Source organism: Polypterus senegalus, chromosome 15 (assembly GCF_016835505.1).
Source record: "Polypterus senegalus isolate Bchr_013 chromosome 15, ASM1683550v1, whole genome shotgun sequence".
Classification (NCBI taxonomy): domain Eukaryota; kingdom Metazoa; phylum Chordata; class Cladistia; order Polypteriformes; family Polypteridae; genus Polypterus; species Polypterus senegalus.
The window spans coordinates 99259388-99285383 of record NC_053168.1 but is presented as its reverse complement, the minus strand read 5'-3'; the positions used below and the strand labels follow the sequence as shown (position 1 = coordinate 99285383).

The 25996-nt window shown below is 39.9% G+C and overlaps 1 protein-coding gene across 4 annotated transcripts in view; it reads right to left on the bottom strand.

The window, feature by feature from the left end:
* The window catches only part of bbs9 (Bardet-Biedl syndrome 9), a 448663-nt gene that overhangs the window by 283201 nt on the left and 139466 nt on the right, over nt 1-25996 (bottom strand). For all 4 annotated transcript variants that reach the window (XM_039736257.1, XM_039736258.1, XM_039736260.1 and 1 more), the window contains exons 6-7: nt 20733-20907; nt 16228-16312 (exon numbers count right to left, since the gene is read on the bottom strand). In XM_039736257.1, coding sequence (XP_039592191.1) covers nt 16228-16312; nt 20733-20907 — 260 coding nt within the window. The remainder of the gene's footprint in view (nt 1-16227; nt 16313-20732; nt 20908-25996) is intronic.

Here is a 25996-nt window from a genome sequence, read left to right as displayed (position 1 = left end):
CTCTTCACCAGGATCTGGAACACTTGCAAAGTGTTCCATTTATAAAAAGGGGGACAAGAGCCTTGAATAGCTGTGAGGTGCAAATGTTACCATAGATCGATGTCTTTCTCCAGTGTTTGAGTTTATCCACTGAATTTAGTGGAAGTTCAAACCTCTGCAGCCCGATGGTGTTTAATCACCAAAGAAAAGGTGGTGTTCTAGGATAATTCAAAGTGAATGTACCAATGACTCTTGGTCTTCTGCATATACCTGATAACAGCTGGTGAAGAAAGGACTCGCTTTCCCAAAGTGGAAGAATTGTAGTATAGAATACTGTACGTCCAGCTAACTAAATCTGATGGTATGATATGATTGTGCAGACATCAATATAAGAAGGCAAAGTATGTTATTGGAAAAAACAGATTGTGAAATGCCACTGATGTGAAAAATGAGATGACAGCTTGTGGGATGCAATGATTCTCATGGCTGACTAATACACAAAATGAAAAATGTGAAGCATTCCTATCCTGATTTTAAAAAGTCACCATATATGCATCTCATTGCTCTGTAATGGCTGTCTAGTTCCTGTACCAGCCACTCACTTTAAATGCCCAATTTGCTTTGGAGGGATCTACAAAGCCTCCAAACGAAAGACTCTACCAACTATGCACTGGCTTGGACAAGGCATGTATATCAAGTTTAGGCAAAAAATATCTGAACATGTTATAAGAGGGGCACAAGAGTACCATGTCATGCACAGTTGACAACAAATTATAATGAAGTGTAAACCATATGTATCCAGGAATGAGTTCTTTTGTAATTACAGCGTGTTACATAACCTGAATCTATACAGATATAATATAAAAAGGCGATACCTCTCCCTTGTGATACGGCAGTAAGAAACCACATCGGAGAAATAACTTAGCTTTGTTTAATGATGGCTTACACTGCATAACTGACAAAGGAAGCCAATGGCAAGAACCAAATTTGGGAGTGGGGGCCCAATGTGTGGAGTCTGCCATTTTCACCGCTGCAGTGGAAGGATTTTCAACTTTCAGCTTCAAAGGTGTGCCAGGCAGTGTTTCAAGGCTTTACACTCTTTCTTCACGTGCAGGCCCCCACGTAGGTGAATCATGCCATTCCAAACAAGGCAAAAGAGGATACAGTTTCATGCTGACTTTGACAGACAAATATGGTATACATCAGTCCTCAGTCTGAATGCCTATTTCCCAGTTGTCTCTATCTGTCCTGTCTTATAATGCTTGCCTACCAGTTCTATATGGTGAACCCCTGTGCTAAATATGGTTCTGTCAACTTTGCATGTGAATACAAAAGACAGATTTATAAGATATATCTGCACATAGTACAGTGACATATTAAACTTATACTCTTATTACATTCCACCCTTTGTCACTGTGTCTGTGACAAAAATAATCCTCGAGGGTCTTATCCACAAAGTAAAAGGCACTTGATCCCCTCTAACAGTGTAGACAACTACTCAAGAATGTTTGTGGAGACGTGGGGTGCAGTGCCAATGTAGCTCCTGGTTAATTCGTCTAATATACAAGCGTAAATAAATATTTGCAACTGTAAAATTGATAACAATGGTAATTAACAATACAACTGGAACAATACAATAGAATGATTCCGATGTTGTTCTTCTAATCTGAAGATGAGAGCTAAAGCAGAACAATTGCCCGTGTTGCAGCTCCTAACAGCTCATATTCTGAATTAAGTCTCAAGACTGTACTTGCTTTCTCTATACAGTAATAAAGTACCTGTGTTTTCCTTGAAAATTTTGATTCTGTTTTTGGACTTTCATCGTGACAATGCAATGCATAACTGCCTGTGATTCGATTTTGTTTCTTTCGCTCTATTAAATAAAACAACTTTTTCGAATGTTTGGATCTGAGATTTCTTAATTGTCTTTGCAAAAGCTATTCTAACGGGAAACTGTTAACGTTTTAATATGAATGGCATATCAAAATCTCCTTTGTTGTCTAATGTTACTACATTACCTTTCTTGGATACATCCTCCTTTCTACAGTAATTCGTGCAGTGGAAGACCGGACGGTGCACATTCACCACCAACTGTTTCAGCATAGTCTATTGATACACATTTAACCAATTTGCTGTGTAACCAATCAACGTTTTTGAATTTAATTCGTTTGACTTCATTGTTTCTTGGTGCTAGGATTGCCTGTGTAGTTATTTTTTCTGTTGATAAACCTTCGTGATGAAATTCTTTAATAAAACTTCTTTAATTGGGAACGTAAAGTGAGGAAAACATTAAAATTTATAAGAGCTGAGAAAGTAGGAACTGTGTCTGCCAAAAGCATTCACATGAATGAGAGGTGAGAGTACCGTGTGAATATGGTTGAGAGGACGGAGTGACTTGAAAAAAATCTCATGGTCAAATTCTCGTGGGACTAGAAAAAATCTCTTCAAAAAAGTCCTGTATCGTCGCAGGATTTTTTTTTATATTATAGAGAGATAGAATGCATCATCACTATAAAAAGTTCATAGTACCGAAAGTAAGTCATCTTTTTATTTTGTACCCAATACCAATAGAAAAGATTTACTCTCACCATGAACAAGTATGACGATAGTGGATATCTGGTGTAGTTACTCAATATGTGAAAATAAGCAACTCAATAAACCTATCTGTGCTTTAGCTGTAGAAAATATCCCTGAAAAGTTGTCATGTATCCTGATATGCAAAATAAGATTTTGACTGAGCTCTTTACTTGTGACACCAACCTTGAACTGGATAGTGTAAGTTAATAATAATAATACATTTTACTTATATAGCGCCTTTCCCATGCACAAGGCACTTCACAGAGTTCAAGAGAGAACAGCAGGGTATACAGTATATAGCATTGTACTAAACCAAATAAATAAATAAAGAAGAGTAAGATAGTAAATTCAGAGAAAAGCCTAACAGACAACATAACTGATGATCTGGCACACACATACAGGTTACATGAGCATCCTAAAAAGAGGTAAACTGAGAGAAGGGTAATAAAGTCAGGTAGAGCTAAAAACCTTCCTGAACAGATGAGTTTTGAGTTGTTATTAGTAGAATTTTATATGTGATTTTGTAAGGCACAGGGAGCCAGGGAAGGCGAAGCAGGATGGGTGTGATGTGCTCGCTGCTGCTGGTTCGAGTAAGGAATCTTGCAGCCGAGTTTTGAATAAGCTGGAGCTGTGATATAAGATTAGAAGGGGCACCTGCCAGTAGGGAATTACAATAATCGATGTGGGATGTGATAAAAGCATGGACAAGTTTCTCAGCATTAGAAAAGGAGAGTAAGGCGCGAACACGGGATATGTTACGGAGGTGAAAATAAGAAAGTTTCTTAATGTGATTTATGTGGGCGGAATAAGAAAGGGAGGAATCAAAAATGACACCAAGATTCTTTGCAGTAGAGGCCGGTCTGATGAGATCACCACCAAGATTGACTGGGAAGGAGCTCATTTTATTAAGTTGCACATTAGTCCCAATTTGCAGGAGTTCAGTTTTGTTGCAATTTAATTTTAAAGAGTTCTGCTCCATCCAAGTTTTAAATTCACTAAGGCAAGTTGTGAGCTGAGAAAGCTCAGATGAAGTTCCACTTTTAACACTGAAATAGAGTTAAGTATCATCTGCATAAAAATGATAACCCAGTCCAAAGCTATGAATAATATGGCCAAAGGGAAGCATATAAATACAGAAGAGAAGAGAGCCGAGGACAGAGCCCTGAGGAACTCCTTGTGTGACTGGCGTTGAGCTGGATCTGCAGTTGCCAAGACTAACAAACTCTTGCCTATCAGTCAGATAGGTCTTGAACCACTGGAGGGCAGTGCCAGAGATACCCAGCATGTTCTCCATTCTGGATAGTAGAATGTCATGTCTGACAGTGTCAAATGCTGCACTGAGGTCTAACAGAATTAATATGCTGGTTTGTCCAGAGTCTGCTGCCATAAGCAAATCATTGGTTACCCGTAGCAGAGCAGTTTCACAGCTGTGCTGCGCCCTGAAACCAGACTGAAAGTGTTCCATCAAATTATTATAAGTTAAGTAGTTGGTGAGTTGGGAAAATACAACACGCTCAAGAACTTTTAATAGTAAAGGTAAGTGGGAAATAGGCTGAAAATTGTTAAGATTGTCAGCATCAAGACCAGACTTTTTTAACATTGGGGTTACAGAAGTGATTTTAAAAGTGAGCGGCACAGAGCCAGTGTCAAGGGATGAGTTTATTATTGTTGTAATAGTCGGGATTATGGCATGAAGGCAGGATTTAAGTAGTGTGGTGGGGATGGGGTCCAGTATGCAAGTAGTCGGCCTCATCTTACAAAGCAGGTCATTAACAAAAGCAGATGTGACTGGTGAGAACTTAGAGAAGGAGCTGGATGGAGTGGAAAACAGGGAAAGATATAAACAGATGATGTATTTATGTTTATTTAATTATTTAGATCTTTAATTTTGTTACGGAAAAAGTGGAGGAATTTCTCACAGACTTCAGTAGCAGAGGTAGTTGGGCCAGATGCGGGTTTGAGTAGTTTATTAACTACAGAGAACAAAACACTTGGGTTGTCATGCCACTTTCAATTATTCTGCCACAATGGGTGTTCTTGGCAGCAGTAAGCGCTTATCTGTAAGCTCTTTGGTGGTCAGAGAAAGCCTGGATGTGCACAGTGAGGCCAGACTTACGTGACATTCTCTCAAGGTGTTGGCCTATGGAGGAATATTTCGGACAAAATGAAATAAATAAATAAATGCGTAAATAAATAAAAGTACTGTGAAATGTGAGCATAAATAAATAAATGCATCATGAAATGAAGCCTTAATAAATAAATGTATCGTGAAATGATAGCATAAATAAATAAATGTGTCACGAAATATGTTTTTCGTTGCTTATTTATTTATTTCATTTTATCCGTAACATTCCTGCAAACCGTGTGAAATACGGCTTGAAATAAAACTGTCACCTTCACTCGTCAAAGTTGAGAGGGTGGGCTCTAACACGCCATCTAGTTTCTGATTGGTGAATCGACAGCACAAGAATGAATTAGAAAAATGCTTACTACTGCCGATGAAATGGATTCTGCCGAAGATACTACGTATTTCAGAGAGAGAATTGAAGATTTATCGGAAGAAATGACAATGTTGGCGGCCCTTTTAGACTCCGATATAGATTAAACTATTTTTGAAATTATCAAAGAACAGGTGGAACGGACTCTACTACACTCCAGTTCAGGTGACTCAGTTCCCTGCTCTGGACGTCCATCCTTTGACATTCCAGCTGAGTCAATAAATATTAGTTGGAGCTGCTTTGAGCATTCCATGTCAAAGTACCTAAACTAATACAGCCGTTACAGTTTACCGTATATCAAACTGGCTCATTCGCCTTGTGATCGTCTTCTCCGATACACCATATAGATCTGCAATCTGTCGTACTTTTAAACCGCATAACAGAAGGTGTTCTATTGACTCAGCTGGAATGTCAAAGGATGGACGTCCAGAGCAGGGAACTGAGTCACCTGAACTGGAGTGTAGTAGAGTCCGTTCCACCTGTTCTTTGATAATTTCAAAAATAGTTTAATCTATATCGAGTCTAAAAAGGGCCGCCAACATTGTCATTTCTTCGATAAATCTTCAATTCTCTCTCTGAAATACGTAATATCTTCGGCAGAATCCATTTCATCGGCAGTAGTAAGCATTTTTCTAATTCATTCTTGTGCTATCGATTCACCAATCAGTAACTAGAGGGCGTGTTAGAGCCCACCCTCTCAACTTTGACGAGTGAAAGTGACAGTTTTATTTCAAGCCGTATTTCATGACGGTTTGCAGGAATGTTACGGACAAAATGAAATAAATAAATAAGCAACGAAAAACATATTTCGTGACCCATTTATTTATTTATGCTCTCATTTCATGACATATTTATTTATTAAGGCTCTCATTTCATGACACATTTATTTATTTATGCTCACATTTCACAGTACTTTTATTTATTTACGCATTTATTTATTTATTTCATTTTGTCCGAAATATTCCTCCATATTGGCCAGCTGCTTTCATAGATCGCAATTCTGAGTTATACCAAGGGGCAGAATGCTTAAAGGAAACCTCCTTATGTTTTAAAGGAGCTGTTTTATCTAATGCTGAATGAAGGGCTGTGTTATAGTGGTAAACAAGATGTCTAGTGTTGATGGAATAGGTGAAGACAGTAAAAGATCAGAAATGGATCTAGAAAGAACAGAGGGATAGATATTTTTAAGGTTTCTGTAAGAAATTTGTTGTTTACAGGTAAGAGGAGGGAGAGGTAATGAGACAGTGAAAAGCACTGCTTTATGGTCAGAGAGTCCCAAATCAGTGCTGCAAATATTGGCAACAGATAGTCCAGAAGTACAGATCAGATCCAATATATGACCACCAGAGTGGGTGGGAAAATCAACATGTTGTGTCAAGTCAAAACAGCCCAGTAAGGATAGGAATTCATTTCTCAGTTTAGATGTGGGGATGTCAATATGGATGTTGAAATCACCAAGAAGGATGACTCTCTAGGAAAAGGAACTTAAGTGGGTTAATAGTTCAGTCAGATCAGATAAGAAGAATGCATTGTATTTTGGAGAATGATAAAGAACAATGAGTGAGACAGGACCTGATTCCGTTATTAATTTAAGAGCTAGACGCTCGAAAGACAATGGACAATCAATTGGGATTCTTTTGATGTTTAAATCCAATCTGACAATTACTGCAAGTCCACCGCCTTGTCTTGAGCTACAAGGCTCTGTGAGGAAAGTGTAACCAGGAGGTGTCGCCTCCGTGAGAGAAGTAAATTCATTCGGTTTTTGCTAAGTCTCCGTTAAATACAGTATATCAAGTTTGGTGTCAGTGATGAATTCTGACAGCACCAATGCTTTGCCTTTAAGAGATCTCGAATTAAACAATGCAATATTAGTTAATGAGGATTCTTTTTGCATGCCATGACCGGAGTTTATTTTCACATACTGTAAATTTGGCACACTGACACTTCTATTTCCAGGGCCATGAGTAGGATGGTGCATTCCTGAGCAAATGCCGCCGGTAATCTTTTCATTCGCAGCCCAGCGGTGGCGGCGATGTGACCTGCGACGTACATATTTCGGGCACCGCAAAATACCAGTGTCTTTTAGGATATTCCAGTCAGACCATTTGCTCTGGACAAACTGTTTAATATGAAGGAGTTTGTCACAAGAGTATTTTAGCATGATACTGAGCAATACTTCTCTGATAGCAGTGGAGAAGCAGCACAGCACAACGGAGCCGGTGGGATGGGTGGGTGCGGTAGCGTAGATGAGCGGCAATAGCAAAGCAGCGGAAAGCATAGCAGGAGGAGGTAGCAGGATTTGGAGGTTCCAACATACAGCCACAAACAAGTAACGTTGGGTATTACAGGCGTGATCACCCCAGAGCCACAAGCTAGCAGGGTGTGAACATCAGATCAGTTCTTAGTCATAAAGCACAATAAAATGAATCGAGAGCAGACCAGCATAGCAAATATAATCAAGGAGACAGATCATCCCAGGCTCCTAGATCGCCAGGTACAAAGAAAGGTCTTATCCCATGATCCACAGATTCAGTTGTTCCCAGTCAAAGCAAAGTCCATAAAATCTGTAAAAATTAAATCAAATCCATACAATTCGAGTCAGCTGCATCCACAAACTATACGTACAATAAAAAAAGTAAAACAAGCGTAAGAAAATGTAGGATTAAGGTGAATTTTGCGAAAAGTGTTGTTAACAGGGAGGAGCAGCAACAGCATGCGTGCGCCAGCACAAGTTGTCTTGGATCAAGTTACCAAGTAAAATAATAATAATAATAATATTATAAATCATTTCCACATAAGTATACTCAGAGTCAGCAGTGTGTCTGCCTGTGGACAGAATCTTTACCTAGTCGAAAGGTTTAATTACCTTGGCAGTGACATTCATGTCTCTGGTGACTCTTCCTATGAAGTCAGTAGACAGATTGGGAGAGCATGAGGGGTCATGAGGTCACTGGAAAGGGGTGTGTGGTGCTAATGATATCTATGCAAAAGAATGAAGGTCCAAGTCTTTAGAGTCTTGGTGCTTCCTTGTCTTGCTATATGGTTGTGAGACATGGACGTTATCCAGTGACCTGAGACGAAGACTGGACTCTTTTGGTACTGTCTCTCTTTGGAGAATCCTTGGGTACCGCTGGATTGACTTTGTGTAGAATGAGTGGTTGCTCATGGAGTCCCAAATGAGGTACATTACCTGCATTGTGAGGCAGTGTCAGTTACTGCACTACGGCCATGTGGAGCGATTCCCAGAGGATGAGCCATCTTGCAGGATCCTCACTGTTGAGGACCCGAGTGGCTGGACCAGGCCAAGGGGACATCCATGTAACACCTGGCTGCAGCAAATAGAGGGTCATTTCCAGAGGGTAGGACTGGACCTCATGTCTGCCTGGGGGTTTGCCAAGCAGGATTCCAAGCTGTTTCGTTGTGTGCTGGGTGCGGCAACGCACTGTACCAGTGCATCCTCCCCGACCTGACCTGATACTCAGAATACAAGAACTACTGATATTCATACGGCTCTCACGTGACAAAAACATGGCAGTTTAAAGAATGCTATAGTTTCTTGGACTTGCTTCCCACATAGTGTTTGTTCCTGGTTAGGATTAATCTTCCTCCTGCAATCCTACCTGCCATTATATAAAAAATATGAGGGTGCACATACAGTTGCTAATAAAAACTGTAATGTCTCATATTAGTAATTCTGACTCCATGATCCATGAATACAGTAGAACATGTTTTATTTTACATAGTGCTTAGATATATTGAAGAAGTACCTCGAAGGATTCAGAGGTTTAAAGATATTTTGCAAGACAAAAAAACAAGTATGTGGAGTATTTAGTCTCCAGCAAGAGCACAAAGAATCATACAGTATTTCTAGATTACAAAAACAATGTATTTCTTGTACATAGCTCAAAATCACACAAGGAGTTCCACAATGGGCATTAACAGGCCCTGTTTATTGACAGCCTCCCAGTCTTGAATCCCAAAGAAAACAAGAAAAAATAACCAAAAATACATTTGTAGGAAAAAATAGAAGAAATCTTGAGAAAGGCAACTCAGAGACAGACTCCTTTCCAGTTAAGGTGGGTGTGCAATGGGTGTTAAAAATGGAGTAAATACAATATGCACAACAGAACACAAGTAATCCTCTTCACAGAACTAGAAGGCCAATCAATCAGTGCTACCTCATTAATATAATAAAATAGTACAATAGTAATAGTAAAGACTATAAAGTAAAATGCAAAAATAGATTATATCACTCACTAAATGCAGAACTATCCTCTTTAATAAAACCCCTATGTGCGTCCAGGTGTCCGTGTGTGTGTCTTCTGGTGAAGTGCGCATGCGCGGGGTCACACGGCACGTGTTCAGTCTCTTCCTGTGCATTCCCTGTGCAGACACACACACACAAGTGCATGAGAGACAGACACGCACACACAGGCGCGTGCACGACAGACACACGCACACACACAGGCGCACACACGAGACACGCACACACACGACACACACACACAGGCGCGCGTGGGACACACACACACACAGGTGCGCGTGGGACGCACACACACACAGGCGCGCGTGCATTGTTGCAATGTTACTTTTCTTAGTTGTTTGTTAAATTTTCAATTGTTCATTTTTTTCCCTGTGCTTAAAACTCATTAAAAAAAAAGTGTTTTTAGCGAGCGGGTCATAAGGCTATAGCGCAAACTCTTCCAGTCTTAGTTTTCTCAGTTGTTCAAGGTTTTCTTAGTGTTATTCAATGTTTTTACATTTAGTTTACTATTACGCTGTGCATTCAGTGGTATAATTAACTATATTTGTGCTTAAAAACGTAAAAAAATATATATTTACATACAGTTCATACGGTCTGGAATGGATTAATTGTATTTACATACAATCCTATGGGGGAAATTACTTCGGTTCACGACCAAATCGGGTTAGAACCAGAGTTTTGGAACGAATTATGGTCGTGAGCCGAGGTTCCACTGTATTACTGTCATACAAAATTACAGGCATTTTACGGAAATACAAACTAGTATTACTGAGAGAGAAAATTAAAGGCACACAATACAGTGACGTATATTACAGCTATATACAACGTCCCTTGCCATTTAATATAGACTGTTCCTACTTATGTTTATGCACTACTGTTCTAGCGCCCGTTATTGTAACGGGCTTAATGTCTAGTCATATATAAAGATGCAGATTTGTTCAGAGTCCTATAGACCTTGGCTAAAAAGCTACCTCCCCTACTAGCCATTCCACAGCTGAGTCAGAGCTGAGCCGGCCAATTTGATGAAAGGATCCTTTAACCCAATGATTCCAATGCTCCTTTATAATAGATGACTTTTTCATAGACAGGCAAACAACTTGGCAGTAGGACAGTGGCATGAAGTGCCACAGGTCAGTACAGAAAACAGAAACAGAGTACCCGAGCATTAGTAAGAAATTATAACTATCATATTACTTATGTTTTTACTTGGATTATCCACCCTTTTTGGAGTCTCTGGAGGGGTTGCTAGAGGGCATACCTTCTGGGGATTCCCTCGTTTTGCTGGGAGACTTCAATGCTCACGTGGGCAATGACAGTGAGACCTGGAAGGGCGTGATTGGGAGGAATGGCCCCGATCTGAACCCGAGCGGTGTTTTGTTATTGGACTTCTGTGCTCGTCACGGATTGTCCATAACGAACACCATGTTCAAGCATAAGGGTGTTCATATGTGCACTTGGCACCAGGACACCCTAGGCCTCAGGTCGATGATCGACTTTGTGGTCGTGTCGTCGGACTTGCGGCCATATGTCTTGGACACTTTCGGGTGAAGAGAGGGGCGGAGCTGTCAACTGATCACCACCTGGTGGTGAGTTGGCCGATGGTGGGGAAGATGCGGTCAGACCTGGTAGGCCCAAGCGTGTTGTGAGGGTCTGCTGGGAGCGGCTGGCAGAGTCCCTGTCAGAAGTAGCTTCAACTCCCACCTCCGGCAGAACTTCAACCCGCCCCGAGGGAGGTGGGGACATTGAGTCGAATGGGCCATGTTCCGTGCCTCTATTGTTGAGGCGGCTGACGGAGCTGTGGCGCAAGGTGGTCGGTGCCTGTCGTGGCGGCAATCCCCGAACCCGTTGGTGGACACCGGCGGTGAGGGATGCTGTCAAGCTGAAGAAGGAGTCCTATAGGACTTTTTTGTCATGTGGGTCTCTGGAGGCAGCTAATAGGTACCGGCAGGCCAAGCGAAGCGGCGGTTGTTGCTGAGGCAAAACTTCGGGCATGGGAGGAGTTTGGAGAGGCCATGGAGAGCGACTTTGGACGGCCGAGGAGATTCTGGTCCACCGTCCGGCGTCTCAGGAGGGAAGCAGTGCAGTGTCAACACCGTATATGGTGGGGATGGTGCGCTGCTGACCTCGACTTCGGGCGTTGTGGGTCGGTGGGAGGAGTACTTGAAGACCTCCTCAATCCCACTAACATGCCTTCCAATGAGGAAGCAGAGCCTGGGGACTCTGAGGTGGGCTCTCCCATCTCTGGGACTGAAGTCACCGAGGTGGTCAAAAACTCCTTGGTGGCAGGGCCCGGGGTGGATGAGATCGCCCGGAGTTCCTTAAGGCTCTGGATGTTGTAGGACTGTCTTGGTTGACACGTCTCTGCAACATCGCATGGACATCGAGGACAGTGCCTCTGGATTGGCAGACCGGGGTGGTGGTCCCCTCTTTAAAAGGGGACGGAGGGTGTGTTCCAACTATAGAGGGATCACACTCCTCAGCCTCCCTGGAAAAGTCTATTCGGGGTTCTGGAGAGGAGGGTCCGTCGGATAGTGAACCTCGGATTCAGGAGGAACAGTGTGGTTTTCGTCCTGGTGGCGGAACAGTGGACCAGCTCTTCACCCTTAGCAGAGTCCTGGAGGGTGCATGGGAGTTTGCCCGACCGGTCTACATGTGTTTTGTGGACTTGGAAAAGGCATTGACCGTGTCCCTCGGGAATCCTGTGGGGGTGCTCGGGAGTATGGGGTACGGACCCCTGATAAGAGCTGTTCGGTCTCTGTACAACGGTGTCAGAGCTTGGTCCGCATTGCGGCAGTAAGTCGAGCCCGTTTCCAGTGAGAGTTGGACTCCGCCAGGGCTGCCCTTTGTCACCGATTCTGTTCATAACTTTTATGGACAGAATTTCTAAGCGCAACCAGGGTGTTGAAGGGGTCGGTTTGGTGGACTCAGGATTGGGTCACTGCTTTTTGCAGATGATGTTGTCCTGTTTGCTTCATCAGGCCGTGATCTTCAGCTCTCTCTGGATCGGTTCGCAGCTGAGTGTGAAGCGGCTGGGGTGAGAATCAGCAACTCCAAATCCGAGCATGGTCCTCAGCGGAAAAGGGTGGAGTGCCCTCTCAGGGTTGGGGAGAGATCCTGCCCCAAGTGGAGGAGTTCAAGTATCTGGGGTCTTGTTCACGAGTGAGGGAAGAATGGGCGTGAGATCGACAGGCGGATCGGTCGCATCCACAGTGATGCGGGCTCTGCATCGGTCTGTCGTGGTGAAAAAGGAGCTGAGCCGTAAGGCAAAGCTCTCAATTTACCAGTCGATCTACCTTCCTACCCTTACCTATGGTCATGAGCTATGGGTATTGACCGAAAGAACGAGATCGCGAATACAAGCGGCTGAAATGAGTTTCCTCCGCAGGGTGTCTGGGCTTTCCCTTAAAGATAGGGTGAGAAGCTCAGTCATCCGGGAGGGGCTCAGAGTAGAGCCACTGCTCCTCCGCATCGAGAGGAGTCAGATGAGGTGGCTCGGGCATCTGATCAGGATGCCTCCTGGACGCCTCCCTGGTGAGGTGTTCGGGCACGTCCAACGGGAGGAGGCCCGGGGAAGACCCAGGACACGCTGGAGGGACTATGTCTCCCGGCTGGCCTGGGAGCATGGGATTCTCCCGGAAGAGCTGGAAGAAGTGGCCGGGGAGAGGGAAGTCTGGGCCTCTCTGCTTAAGCTGCTGCCCCCGCGACCCGACCTCGGATAAGCGGAAGAGAATGGATGGATGGATGGATAGTACTAATGACTAATAATAGAGATACAGTATGCACAGCTAATCAGCTGCTCTATTCAGGGTATGCTAAACTGAATTAGTGAGTATTCAGCCTGGATATAAAATCTGAGACTGAAGGGACATCTCTTATAGTACCAAGCAGACCATTGCACAGCTTTTGGGCCCTGTAAACTAAAAGATCGACTTCCCACAGTTATTTTACTAATTTTTGGAATCATAACCAGACTGCCATCTTGAGTTCTTAATGTGTTCTCTAGTATAAGTTCAAACAAGTAACCAGGATCTTGGCCATTTAAGTGCCCTTATTTTAACCGGGAGCCAGTGTAAGGATTTAAGAACTGGAGTTATGTGTTAGTATTTTCCTGTTCTTATAACAATTCCTGCAGCAGACTTTTCAATTATGTAAGCTGTATAAAGAAAAAAATTAAGAGCCAGTTAACACTGTATTGCAGTAGTCAATCCTACTAGAAATATATGTATTAATTTCTCTGTACCTTGCATACTTAAAAAATGCCTTAATCTCTCACCATTTATAACATGGAAAAAATATGCTTTGGACAGTTCTGTAATGTGCGCTTTAAATGACAGATTCCTACTGAGTTAAATAATGACAAAACAGTGTTGCGATCAGTATCATTGCCTCCAACATTTAACACTTCTGTTTTGTTTGTATTTAAAAGACATGGTTCTCGTTTAACCGCTCCTTTAACTCACAAACACAATCAACAGGACAACATTGGAGAAATGTCATTTGGACTAAAAGAATGGTATAACGCTATCATTTGCATTTGAATGAAAATTAATGCTTTATAACAACCCTTTCATTAACAGGGGATGCAAAAACCAGTGTGTTTCTTCAGGCCGGTCCCAAACCCAGATAAATGGGGAGGGTTATGTCAGGAAGGGCATCCAGTATAAAATTTTGCCAGATCAATATGGGGACGATACAAATTTCCATACCGGATTGGTCAAGGCCTGGGTTAACAATGACCGCCACCAGGGTGCTGGCAGAAATTGGGCTACTGTTGGCCGAAGAAGGGGAAGAAGAGGGGGAGACGTGTCCGGAGGTAGAAGGACAGGAGGAAGGTAAAGAGAGCAGAACTGAGGGTAGGAACTTTGAATGTTGGCAGTATGACTAGTAAGGGAAGAGAGTTAGCCGATATCATGGAGAGAAGGAAGGTAGATATATTGTGCGTACAACAGACTAAACGGAATGGGAGTAAGGCCAGGTGGATCAGAGGTGGATTCAAATTGTTCTCTCATGGTGAGGATGGGAGGGGAAATGGGGAAGGGGTTATTCTAAAGGAGACGTATGTCAAGATTGTTTTGGAGGTGAAAAGACTGTCAGACACAGTAATGATTATGAAGCTGGAAACTGAAGGTGTGATAATGAATGTTGTTAGTGCATATGCCCTGCAAGCTGGGTGTTCGATGGATGAGAAATAAAATTTCTGGAGTGAGTTGGATGAGGTGATGGGCAGTGTACCCAAGGACCAGAAAGTGGTGCGGATTTTAATGGACGTGTTGGTGAAGGGAACAGAGGAGATGAGGAGGTGATGGGTAGGTATCGTGTCAAGGAGAGGAATGAAGAAGCTCAGAGGACAGTGGATTTTGCAAAAAGGGTTCAGGTCAGAACTTTGATTTTGTGGTCAGTTAACAATTGCAGTGTTGATTTGTACATGTGTTTCAGATCATTATCCTGCTGGAAGATCCACTGACGACCCAGTTTTAGTTTCCTGGCGGAGGCAGCCAGGTTTTGATTTAAAATCTCCTGATATTTCATGGAATCCATGATGACATGTACCCTGACAATGTTTCCAGGGCCTTTGGATGAAAAACAGCCCCACAACATCACATAACCTCCAACATATTTCACAGTTGGGATAAGGTTCTTTTCATTATAGCCATCTTTCTTTTTACACCAAACCTACTTTGTGTGTTTAATGCCAAAAAGTTAAATTTCTGTTTCTTTAGACCATAGAACATAGTAAAACATTAATACAGCTTTGACTGGAACTAAGTCCAGGTGCAAATGTTTTTGTGGATAACTGGCAGAAATGGCTTCTTTCTGGCATACCTTCCAAAAAATCTGTAGGCATGGAGAGGTCGTCTGATGGTGGTTCTAAAGACTTGACATCCCCAAAATTTTACTTTTTCTTGCAATTCCCCAACAGTGATCCTTGGAGATATTATTGCCTCTTTTACTATTCTTCTCACTGTATGTGGGGGTGAAATAAACATGGGTCCTCTTCCTGGCAAGGTTGTCATAGTTTAAGTTGATGACCACTTTTTTTTATTATTGCTCTTACAGCATTTTTTACAGCATTATAGCATTTTCTGGTGAGTAGCTGGGTTTTTTTATAACCACTCCCTGATATATGAAGGGCAACACACTTCTCCCTCATTTGGATTGAATGTTCTTGTTTCTTTGCCATGATGATGGCTGGATAAGGAAATCTGGTTCTGTGTTTCCTCACCGTTTTATCCCAGTTGATCAGGAAGTCATTGATTTCAGCTGGAAAGTTCCTATACATTCCAATCAACTTAACAATGTCCAATTTAAATGGGAAACATGCTTCAGTTACATTGTTTCAGATTAATTTCCAAGGGTGCCAACAATTGTGGCATATGTGTTTTTGTTAAAAAAAACTTATTTCTTGATGAGGGCTTTGTTTTTCTTTTAATGAACTTGTTTCAATTGAAAGTATGATGTTTCTCATTTTTTCAATGCAAGATGATGGTTCTTCAGTAGCAGTGATTTTTTTTTTCTAACACTTCTTACTAATTTTAAAAAAGGGTGCCAATAAAAGTAAAGGGCACTGTATGCATATTAATTCTGGGAAAGGGTACAAGTCAATTTCATTATATTTTTCTTTGTTTCTTTTTTTCTTTTATTCTAAAACTGTGCCTACTAGCAAGCCTGTAGAATTTTCAGTATTTTTCTTTGATTTGTATTGTGTTTTTTTATACCCCCCACCCTTTCCTTCTTTCATTCCTTCATGTTCACTGGTACACAGACACAAAACATCAAAACAAGAAGCACCTTGTTTTCAGTTCCAACTGGCTTAATGTGTGTTTCTTACGTAGGATCCTAGCACATAAAAATGTTTAGGAAATGCTACTGTAGCTATTTTCAAACCACAGAAATACAAATGATACTTACAGTCAGTCTCTTTCCAGATCCCAGCTTCTGTTGCTCAGCCTCAGCTCTACAATCAACATCTGTGGCAACAGCAAGAGTCTGATACCTAAAGTAAAAGACAAAAGTAGAGTATAAAGGTTGCATCTGAGTGTAGGTGCCATATGTCTAAATTACATTACTGTCCATGCGCTATTAAGCCATGATTTAGTTTTCCCATTAGGCACCTCCACATTTTTCATTATGGTGTACCAGCTGTTAGTTAAAGACCTACGCCACCTCCACCTACTCAAAGCTTCATGATGCTCCAACAACGATGGATGGATTTAAAGGCAGAAGTCTACGTGACCATCATCATCATCAAGCCCTTCTGTGAGAACCCTAAATCCAAAGAGGACTATTTCATTTATGTTAGGTAGAATGCCCAGAGGGGACTGGGCGGTCTCATGGTCTGGAATCCCTACAGATTTTATTTTTCTCCAGCCGTCCTGGAGTTTTTTGTTTTTCTGTCCCCTGGCCATTGAACCTTACTCTTATTCGATGTTAATTAATGTTGATTTATTTTGTTTTCTTATTGTGTCTTTTATTTTTCTATTCTTTATTATGTAAAGCACTTTGAGCTACTGTTTGTATGAAAATGTGCTATATAAATAAATGTTGTTGTTGTTGTTGCTATTCTAGAAATCATATTATTAGAACACTCTAGACGAGAACAGGCCATTCAGCCCAACAAAGCTCGCCAGTCCTATCCACTTGCTTCCTCCAAGAAAACATCAAGTCGAGTTTTGAAAGTCCCTAATGTCTTACTGTCTACCACACTACTTGGTAGCTTATTCCAAGTGTCTATCGTTTTTTGTGTAAAGAAAAACTTCCTAATGTTTGTCCGAAATTTACCCTTAACAAGTTTCCAACTGTGTCCCCGTGTTCTTGATGAACTCATTTTAAAATACAAGTCTCGATCCACTGTACTAATTCCCTTCATAATTTTAAACACTTCAATCATGTCACCTCTTAATCTTCTTTTGCTTAAACTGTAAAGGCTTAGCTCTTTTAATTTTTCCTCATAATTCAACCCCTGTATCCCTGGAATCAGCCTAGTCGCTGTTCTCTGGACCTTTTCTAATGCTGCTATGTCCTTTTTGTAGCCTGGAGACCAAAACTGCACACAGTACTCAAGATGAGGCCTCACCAGTGCATTATAAAGGTTGAGCATAACCTCCTTGGACTTGTACTCCACAGATCGTGCTATATAACCTAACATTCTGTTAGCCTTCTTAATGGCTTCTGAACACTGTTGGGAAGTTGATAGCTTAGAGTCCACTATGACTCCTAAATCCTTCTCATAAGGTGTACTCTCGATTTTCCGACTACCCATTGTGTATTCAAACCTAATATTTTTACTTCCTATGTGTAATACTTTACATTTACTGACATTAAATTTCATCTGCCACAAATCTGCCCAAGCCTGTATGCTATCCAAGTCCTTCTGTAATGATATAACGGTTCCAAATTATCTGCTAATCCACCTATCTTGGTATCATCTGCAAACTTAACCAGCTTGTTACTTATATTCCTATCTAAATCATTTATATATATTAAAAATAGCAGTGGCCCTAGCACTGACCCCTGTGGAACACCACTCTTAACATTGGCCAGTTCTGATGAGGTTCCTCGCACCATCACCCTCTGCTTCCTGTGTCTGAGCCAATTCTGCACCCATCTAAAACTATCACCCTGAACTCCCACTTCTTTTAACTTGATGCCCAACCTCTCATGTGGCACCTTATCAAATGCTTTCTGAAAGTCCAGATAAATAATATCATAAGCTCCACTTTGATCGTATGCTTTTGTTGCAACCTCATAGAATTCCAACATGTTAGTAAAACACGACCTCCCTCTTCTGAACCCATGCTGACTGTTCAGAATAACTCCTGTCCTTGCCATGTGTTGCTCAATCTTATCCTTAATAATTCCTTCCATTAATTTTCCTGTGATGCATGTTAAGCTTACTGGCCTATAGTTGCTTGGATCTGCCCTGTCACCCTTTTTATATAATGGGATGATATTTGCCATTTTCCAGTCCTTGGAATCTCCAGTGCACAGTGACTTCCTAAAAATATGTGTCAAGGGTTTATATATGTACTCACTAGCCTCCTTAAGAACACGAGGATAAATATTATCTGGGCCTGGTGATTTGTTTGATTTCATCTTATTTAATCTGAGCAGCACTTCTCCCTCTACAATTTCCAAATCCCTCAGTACCTCCTTAGTAGTTGCATTTACCTCTGGGAGGTTATCCACTTGCTCACTTGTAAACACCTCAGAAAAATGTAAGTTTAGGGCATCTGCTATTTCATTGTCTGTATCTTTTAATGGATACAGATTCAGGATACGGAACTTGACCTCCACCGTAACTGTTCTTTTACTACTAAAATACTGAAAGAATATCTTGGGGTCTTCTTTTGCCTTATCTGCTATATTCCTCTCCAACTGTCTTTTAGCCTCTCTGATATCCTTCTTAATGGTTGCCCTCATGTTCTCATACGCGCTACGATTCACTTTGCAGTCATTAGTCTTATATGCCTTATACAGCAGTTTTTTCCTTTGCAACTTCTTTTTTAAATCTTTATTAATCCATCGTGGAGTTTTTTTAGTTTCCTATTAATTCCAAATTTAGGTATGTATCTGTCCTGCATTACATGTAAAACATTTTAAACCTGTTCCACTGCTCCTCGACTGTCTCCACATTTAAAAGCTTATCCCAGTCTATCCTATTTAGACTATGTCGCATCTGCTTAAAATTAGCTCTACCAAAGTTCAACTTAACAATTTTAGTCTTTGCATCTGTACTTTTACAAAATACTGAGAGTTGTATTATATTATGGTCACTTGACCCTAGTGGTTCAATCACCTCTACACCCTCAATTCTATCCTGATTATTACAGAATACTAAATCCAGACAGGCTTCACCCCGTGTGAAAGGGTCACCCCTATGAAAGGTTAAAAAAACCTGGTTGTTCAGTGAGCCACTCTAAGAGTAGGAGATCACATTATCTTGGTTTGTTCTTTGACTATGACCCTTGGCACAGCACTTTTATATTCAGTACAAACAGTTTCCCCTTTGTACACACATATAGTAAGATGGTCTTGGCAACAGTTGTCCCTTCAGCCTGATGTTAATTTAAAAAAAGTTTTAAACAGAAAATAATTATGTGCCTGAGTTTGCCTACTCATATGTATTGTTCCATTTGGACAAATTACCTCTGCTTTTGTATCTCATAAAAAGACAAGGCCAGAAACTGCGCTGAGCTGTATCTGATACAACAAACAAATGTCATGATTGGTTCACAAGAAAACTAGGAAAGGGTGACAAGTTCATGTCTGAACAAAACCTTTGCTTAAAAGATATCTTGCATCTTAGAAACCCAGTCCAGTAAGAACTGCTCAGCAGAAACACATGTGATACAGATCAACGTTAACAACACGTTCTGCTTTATAGAAAAATAAAGAAATGTAATGGAAATTTTAACTAATACAAAATCTTTCACTTATCACTCATTTAACAAACTTTAGATGGAGCAATAGTGCATCATTACTTCACAAATTAATGCTAAACTTTATATCTAGCTTTTTTATGTATTTATTATTTTTGACCTGTTTGCTTTGCAGCTTTCTCATTTCAACATCTTGCACTCTGCGGATGTAATTCTTGGCATACATGTTAGAAAGGCAAGTCATTTTTTTCTTTTACCACTAAAGTATTTCAAGAAATTCACTTCTGAAACATATCTGCCTCACTGACCATAAAGGAAATAGTGCAAGATATAATAGCCACTTATCTTCCTGCCATGTCCCTCATGGAAAACACAAAATGTCTCTACACAAAGTTTTGGAGGTGAGAAAGGAATCACAAAATACAACATTCATACTTGTGCGAGTATAACTGGGTGGGAACGACTAAAAGCATGTCATATAGCCAGAGAATCTTGAAATTGATTTATTTAACATTATTGTTAAAAAAGAATTACAGCAGCCCTGTGCTTCCATGCCTACAGGGGAATTATTCAAAAACACATCAAACAAAGCATAAGTCTCATTGTGCTAGGAGGCCTAAAGAGTCAGAAAAACAAACAAAAAATGCATATTTTATAAAGTATAGTGTTTTCCTGCAAATAAATGCCCTTTATAAGTACACTGATTTACTGTTTTTAACCAAATGGAACACATATAGGTTAACCAGTTTACTCCCGAGTCACACTGAATTGTAGGTAAATATTGAACTGACTTTGTCTTTTAAATTTCATAACCTTACATTATCTGCCTGAATGACACTTTTCCATTTCAACACATCTGGTTAATGCTTTTAAACCATCATAACATTCATGTTTACAGCATATCCTTCACAATATCATATAAACAGCAAGCTAGCAGTACTTTGATTATATTCTGTTTATGATTTGTTATTCAAGATTAAGGATTCATTTCAAGTGGCAAAAGGCTGGTCTGCTGTCATTAAATTTCATACTAACTTGTAGTTTTCAACTTGTCGAAGAGAAGAGACAGTAATGAAGGCATCTGTGCGAGGATTATAAGACAAAGGTCCCGGTAGGAGGAAACCAGGCAAGAACCTGCTGAAGGAATAGCTCTCCTGCTCAAAGAACATCAATATGCCATCCATTGACTGAATACAGATGAAGTCACGGCCTGAAAGGGGAACAAAAGGTCTAGTATTAGTAATACTATATACCAATAATCCATACTGAGGATCTGAAGGGATTATAAAAATTAATTAATAAATACTTTAAAATATGAAATTTCACAATTTTCTTACTGTGTGGCTTTTGATACATTGATACATACATTTGATACACACTACATACATTGCACATAAATTACCTAGTTAGCATAAATCATCTTATCCTCGGGTATCATAAAATGCATATGTTGCGAATATGTTGTCTTTACATGACACATTCTCATGTCCATTACGCTAACAAATGCTGTCAAAAACAAAATTACACAAACTGGCTTGCATTCCACAGAATCTAGAGGTTTAGCTATAAGACTTTCCTTTCCCTGGCCAGCAATGCAGAAGCATTCTGTCATTTCCACACCCCCTCCACATGGATACAACCACCCTTAGAGTTGTCCTTATCTTTTTTTGTCCTGCTTGGCTGTACCTTTACCTTCAGATGCACCAAATCAATGCCATGTCTACTGTGGAAGCAAGGGCAAGCTACAATAGTCTTATAGTTTCTCAGTGTCACTTTGCTAATGACAAGGTACAGGACAAAGAAATTAGAAACTATCCCCATACATCATTTATGACCATTTATATAAATCGTACTCCCAGTTTACCAGTCAACATTGGTTTCGCACTGGGTTTGTTAAAATGTTGAAATTATCAACCTCAATACAACACTCTGAAATTGGGATATTAAAATCCAAGAAATTTAGTAAACAATTTATTCAAAGAACTGGAAGCATGTAAATGTTTAAATCTCAAACATGTAAATGTTAAATTACAGCAATTCAAAATAAAAAGACTAAATGTTTGTTTTATTTCTGGGGAACTCTGTTTAGCACTGGAAGAACATGTGGAAAACACTGTGCCTCTAGAATGTCTGCTAGCATGATATAAAGGCTTTGCAATTGATTCCAAGTTTTATGCTTATGCAGGTTGTTGGTGCTTAAAGGTTGGTAGCTGGGGTTTTAGATGTGCAAGCATGTGTCCTCATGTTTATTAATAGGATGCCTTTCTCTTTTTGCCCCCATTTTCATTCCCTCTTTCTATTTTACTGAATGCTTTCTACCCCGCGATCAATCAGTACTAGGGCAGACATGAACGGAGTTAAAAAGTAGGTTGTCACACCCAGTTGATTCTGTCTGTTTGTTTATTGTCAGTCATTTCAATTTAATGTGTGAAAAGGGGAATAAAGTAAAAAGGAATTTGAATAGCATACAGGGTAAACATTATTTAGCTGGATAAGACTTATATACACAATACACAGTATGACAACTCTTCTTTTAAATGCACAGTTCACACCTTGCATACAATAAATACAAAGAAGTAAGTGACCTATGTCAGGAAGGACTATTCTTATAAATATTGACCATTCCTTTGGTGAGGGATTCTACATACTATTCAATGGAGATACACTCCTGTGCACATCTACAATACATCTAAAGCAGCAATGATTGCTGCCACATGTCACTAGAATATGAAAGTGCAGATTCGAATTACTCTATAAAACAAAACTAAAGCCCTAAAACGAGACAAAAAGCATGCAGGCTTACATTTGGAAAGTAACCATGTCACCACTCCCGCAGGAACAAAGAGAAAAAAGTGAAAGAGCACAAACTCTTTTAAAATGCAACATTATAAAAACTCAATGATTCTTTTTCAAAAACTAAAATGTTCAACAACATATCTATCACTCTGCACACCACCAGTGTATAACAAGCAGAGTAGTAACACAATCAATGCTTATAACAGTTAAAGCAGCAACAGCTCACTTACATAGACACCTGTATGTAATAAATGGAAGTTATTGTTTATTGTACTAAACTTATTGTGTTCTGAGTCGGAGAAGGTTCCGACATTTCTTTTCTTAATGTGGACACCAATAAACATGCCAGTATCTCCGACTCTCTTAAGTACTCGTGTCAGTGCTTTAAAAAGTACAACTGCCAGCAGGGATAGATTTCAAAACCCATTTTACTTGGGTCTGTCACAGCCTGCTTTGTCATTACACTTGATTTGATTAAGTAAAGCCAAATTTAATTTAAAGAATTGACCTGAAATTTGACAAAAAGGCTATACTGAAATTTGATTTTTACATGAAGCCCTTTATGATTAGGGGTAAGGGTATGGGTGGGAGGGGATTAGGTGCCAACTGTTTTTTTATTTTCCAAAATAGTTCTCAACTACAAACCAGTTAAACATTTCAATTTTTTTTAATTCACATTCCTAGTACTGATATTTGATACATTTTTGATTTGGGGGGGGGGTGTTTGGCTTAGAAATTATCACAAAACAGAGGATCAAAATAAAAAAAAACAACTATATAAAAAAAACTTGGTTCCCTTTGAGGGAGTGCACTTGTTCAAAAACTTCTGAAACTGTCACAAATTAAACCTCATTAGAATGCCAAAATATATTTTAAGAGGTAGTGCACTTGTTTAAAAATCTGACATACTCAGACATTCAGAAGTCAGGAAAATGCAAGTAGTGTAAGTAAAGCAGTGCAGTCTTCTGTAAACATTACTGTAGCCTAACACAGTCCATTACAAATTTCTTCCACAGCACCACCAACCCGGGGTCTGCTCAAAGCCCAAACATAATAGGCAGGGAAACTATAGGAGTAAATGTTTCAGACCAAGACTGTACATTTCTTGTAATGGTTGGTCTTTTAAATATCTTTCTACAGAGTTCTTGGGTGTCAACAAATTATTATTGTTAATTATTACTATTATTATTATTATTATTGCTATTTTACTATGCTCATGTCATACAGTCATATGAAAATGTTTGGGAACCCCCTCTTAATTCTTTGGATTTTTGTTTATCATTAGCTGAGCTTTCAAAGTAGCAACTTCTTCTTAATATATGACATGCCTTATGGAAACAGTAGTATTTCAGCAGTGACATTAAGTTTATTGGATTAACAGAAAATATGCAATATGCATCATAACAAAATTAGACAGGTTAATAAACGTGGGCACCCTAACAGAGATATTACATCAGTACTTAATTGAGCCTCCTTTTGCAAATAGCCTTTGATGAGTGTCTGGATTCTGGATGGAGGTATTTTTGACCATTCGTCCATACAAAATCTCTCCAGTTCAGTTACATTTGATGGCTACCGAGCATGGACAGCCTGCTTCAAATCATCCCATAGATTTTCGATGATATTCATTCAAGTCAGGGGACTGTGACGGCAATTCCAGAACATTGTACTTCTTCCTCTGCATAAATGCCTTTGTAGATTTCGAACTGTGTTTTGGGTCATTGTCTTGTTGGAATATCCAACCCCTGTGTAACTTCAACTTTGTGACTGATGCTTGAACATTATCCTGAAGAATTTGTTGATATTGGGTTAAATTCATCTGACCCTCGACTTTAACAAGGGCCCCAGTCCCTGAACTAGCCACACAACCCCACAGCATGATGGAACTTCCACCAAATTTGACAGTAGGTAGCAGGTGTTTTTTCTTGGAAAGCGGTGTTCTTCTTCCACCATGCAAAGCAGTTTTTGTTATGACCAAATAACTCAATTTTTGTCTCATCAGTCCAAAGCACTTTGTCCCAAAATGGATCTGGCTTGTCTAAATGAGCGTTTGCATACAACAAGCGACTCTGTTTGTGGTGTGAGCGCAGAAAGGGCTTCTTTCTCATCACCCTGCCATACAGATGCTCTTTGTGCAAATTGCGCTGAATTGTAGAACGATGTACAGATACACCATCTAAAGAAAAATGTTCTTGCAGGTCTTTGGAGGTGATCTGTGGGTTGTCTGTAACCATTCTCACAATCCTGCGCATATGCCGCTTCTGTATTTCTCTTGACCTGCCAGACCTGGGCTTAACAGTAACTGTACCTGTGGCCTTCTGTTTCCTGATTGCATTCCTTACAGTTGAAACTGACAGTTTAATCCTCTCAGATAGTTTTTTGTAGCTTTTCCCTAAACCATGATACTGATAACTTTGTTTTCAGGATCCCATGCTGTCACTCTTCAGAGGAGAGTAAAAGGGAAGCACAACTTGCAATTCACCACCTTAAATACCTGTTCATGATTGGACACACCTGTCTATGAAGTTCAAGGCTTAACGAGCTAATCCAACCAATTTGGTGTATCAAGTAATCAGCATTGAGCATTCATTCAAATCAGCAAAATTACAATGGTACCCAAATTTTTGCACAGCCAGTTTTTCACATTTGATTTAATTCCATACAACTAAATACTGCTTCACTAAAAATCTTTGTTCGGAAAACACTCCAGTACTCAGATGTTACTAGGAAATGAAAGACATATCACTGTTATCTTTTTTGTTGAAAGTAGAGTAAATTATTATGCAGGCTGAGAGGTGTTCCTAAACATTTTCATACAACTGTATTTATACAGTTTTTTGTAATCTTCATTAGCAAAACTTAGAGCCACACCCCTTAATATAATTCAAGACACTTTTTTCAATACCACTGCCCAGTTTCTTAGATATAGGTTTATTCAAACACTTCTCTTACACATTAAAAGTTCCATTTTGCCTCTGGTCATGTTCTTATTAACACTTAAACGTAAGAGCCTTTCCTGTTGTTTTATGCTAAGTTCTCATTAACACAAACTAAAAAATAACTGCCATAACTCTGATTTTCCTCTTATTCTTATAATGTAATGCTTTAAAGTGTAACTATAAATATTCAAGCTACCTCCATTAGATTTTTGATACATCTGTAAAGGAGAAAAAAATTCTATTTATTTTAATTATATTTGCAATTCCTTGAATAATGGTTCATAGCTGAAGCATTAAAAAGGTGTCCTGCACTATATACTAACCGATTCAAGTCCACACATTACTTTTTTTTTAATCTAATCATATCCTATGCTCTTTATCATTTGTTAACTTAGCTGTTTCTTGGTAAACATCCTAACCTATTTATCAGAATTTTTAAGTTGCTGTGAATAAAAATATCTGCTAGATAAAATTTATAATAATGAATAAATACTTTAAGATTATAATAATGCAACATTAATTTAATTCATTTGAGAGACACAAATAGATTCAAAGTGCTTCAGT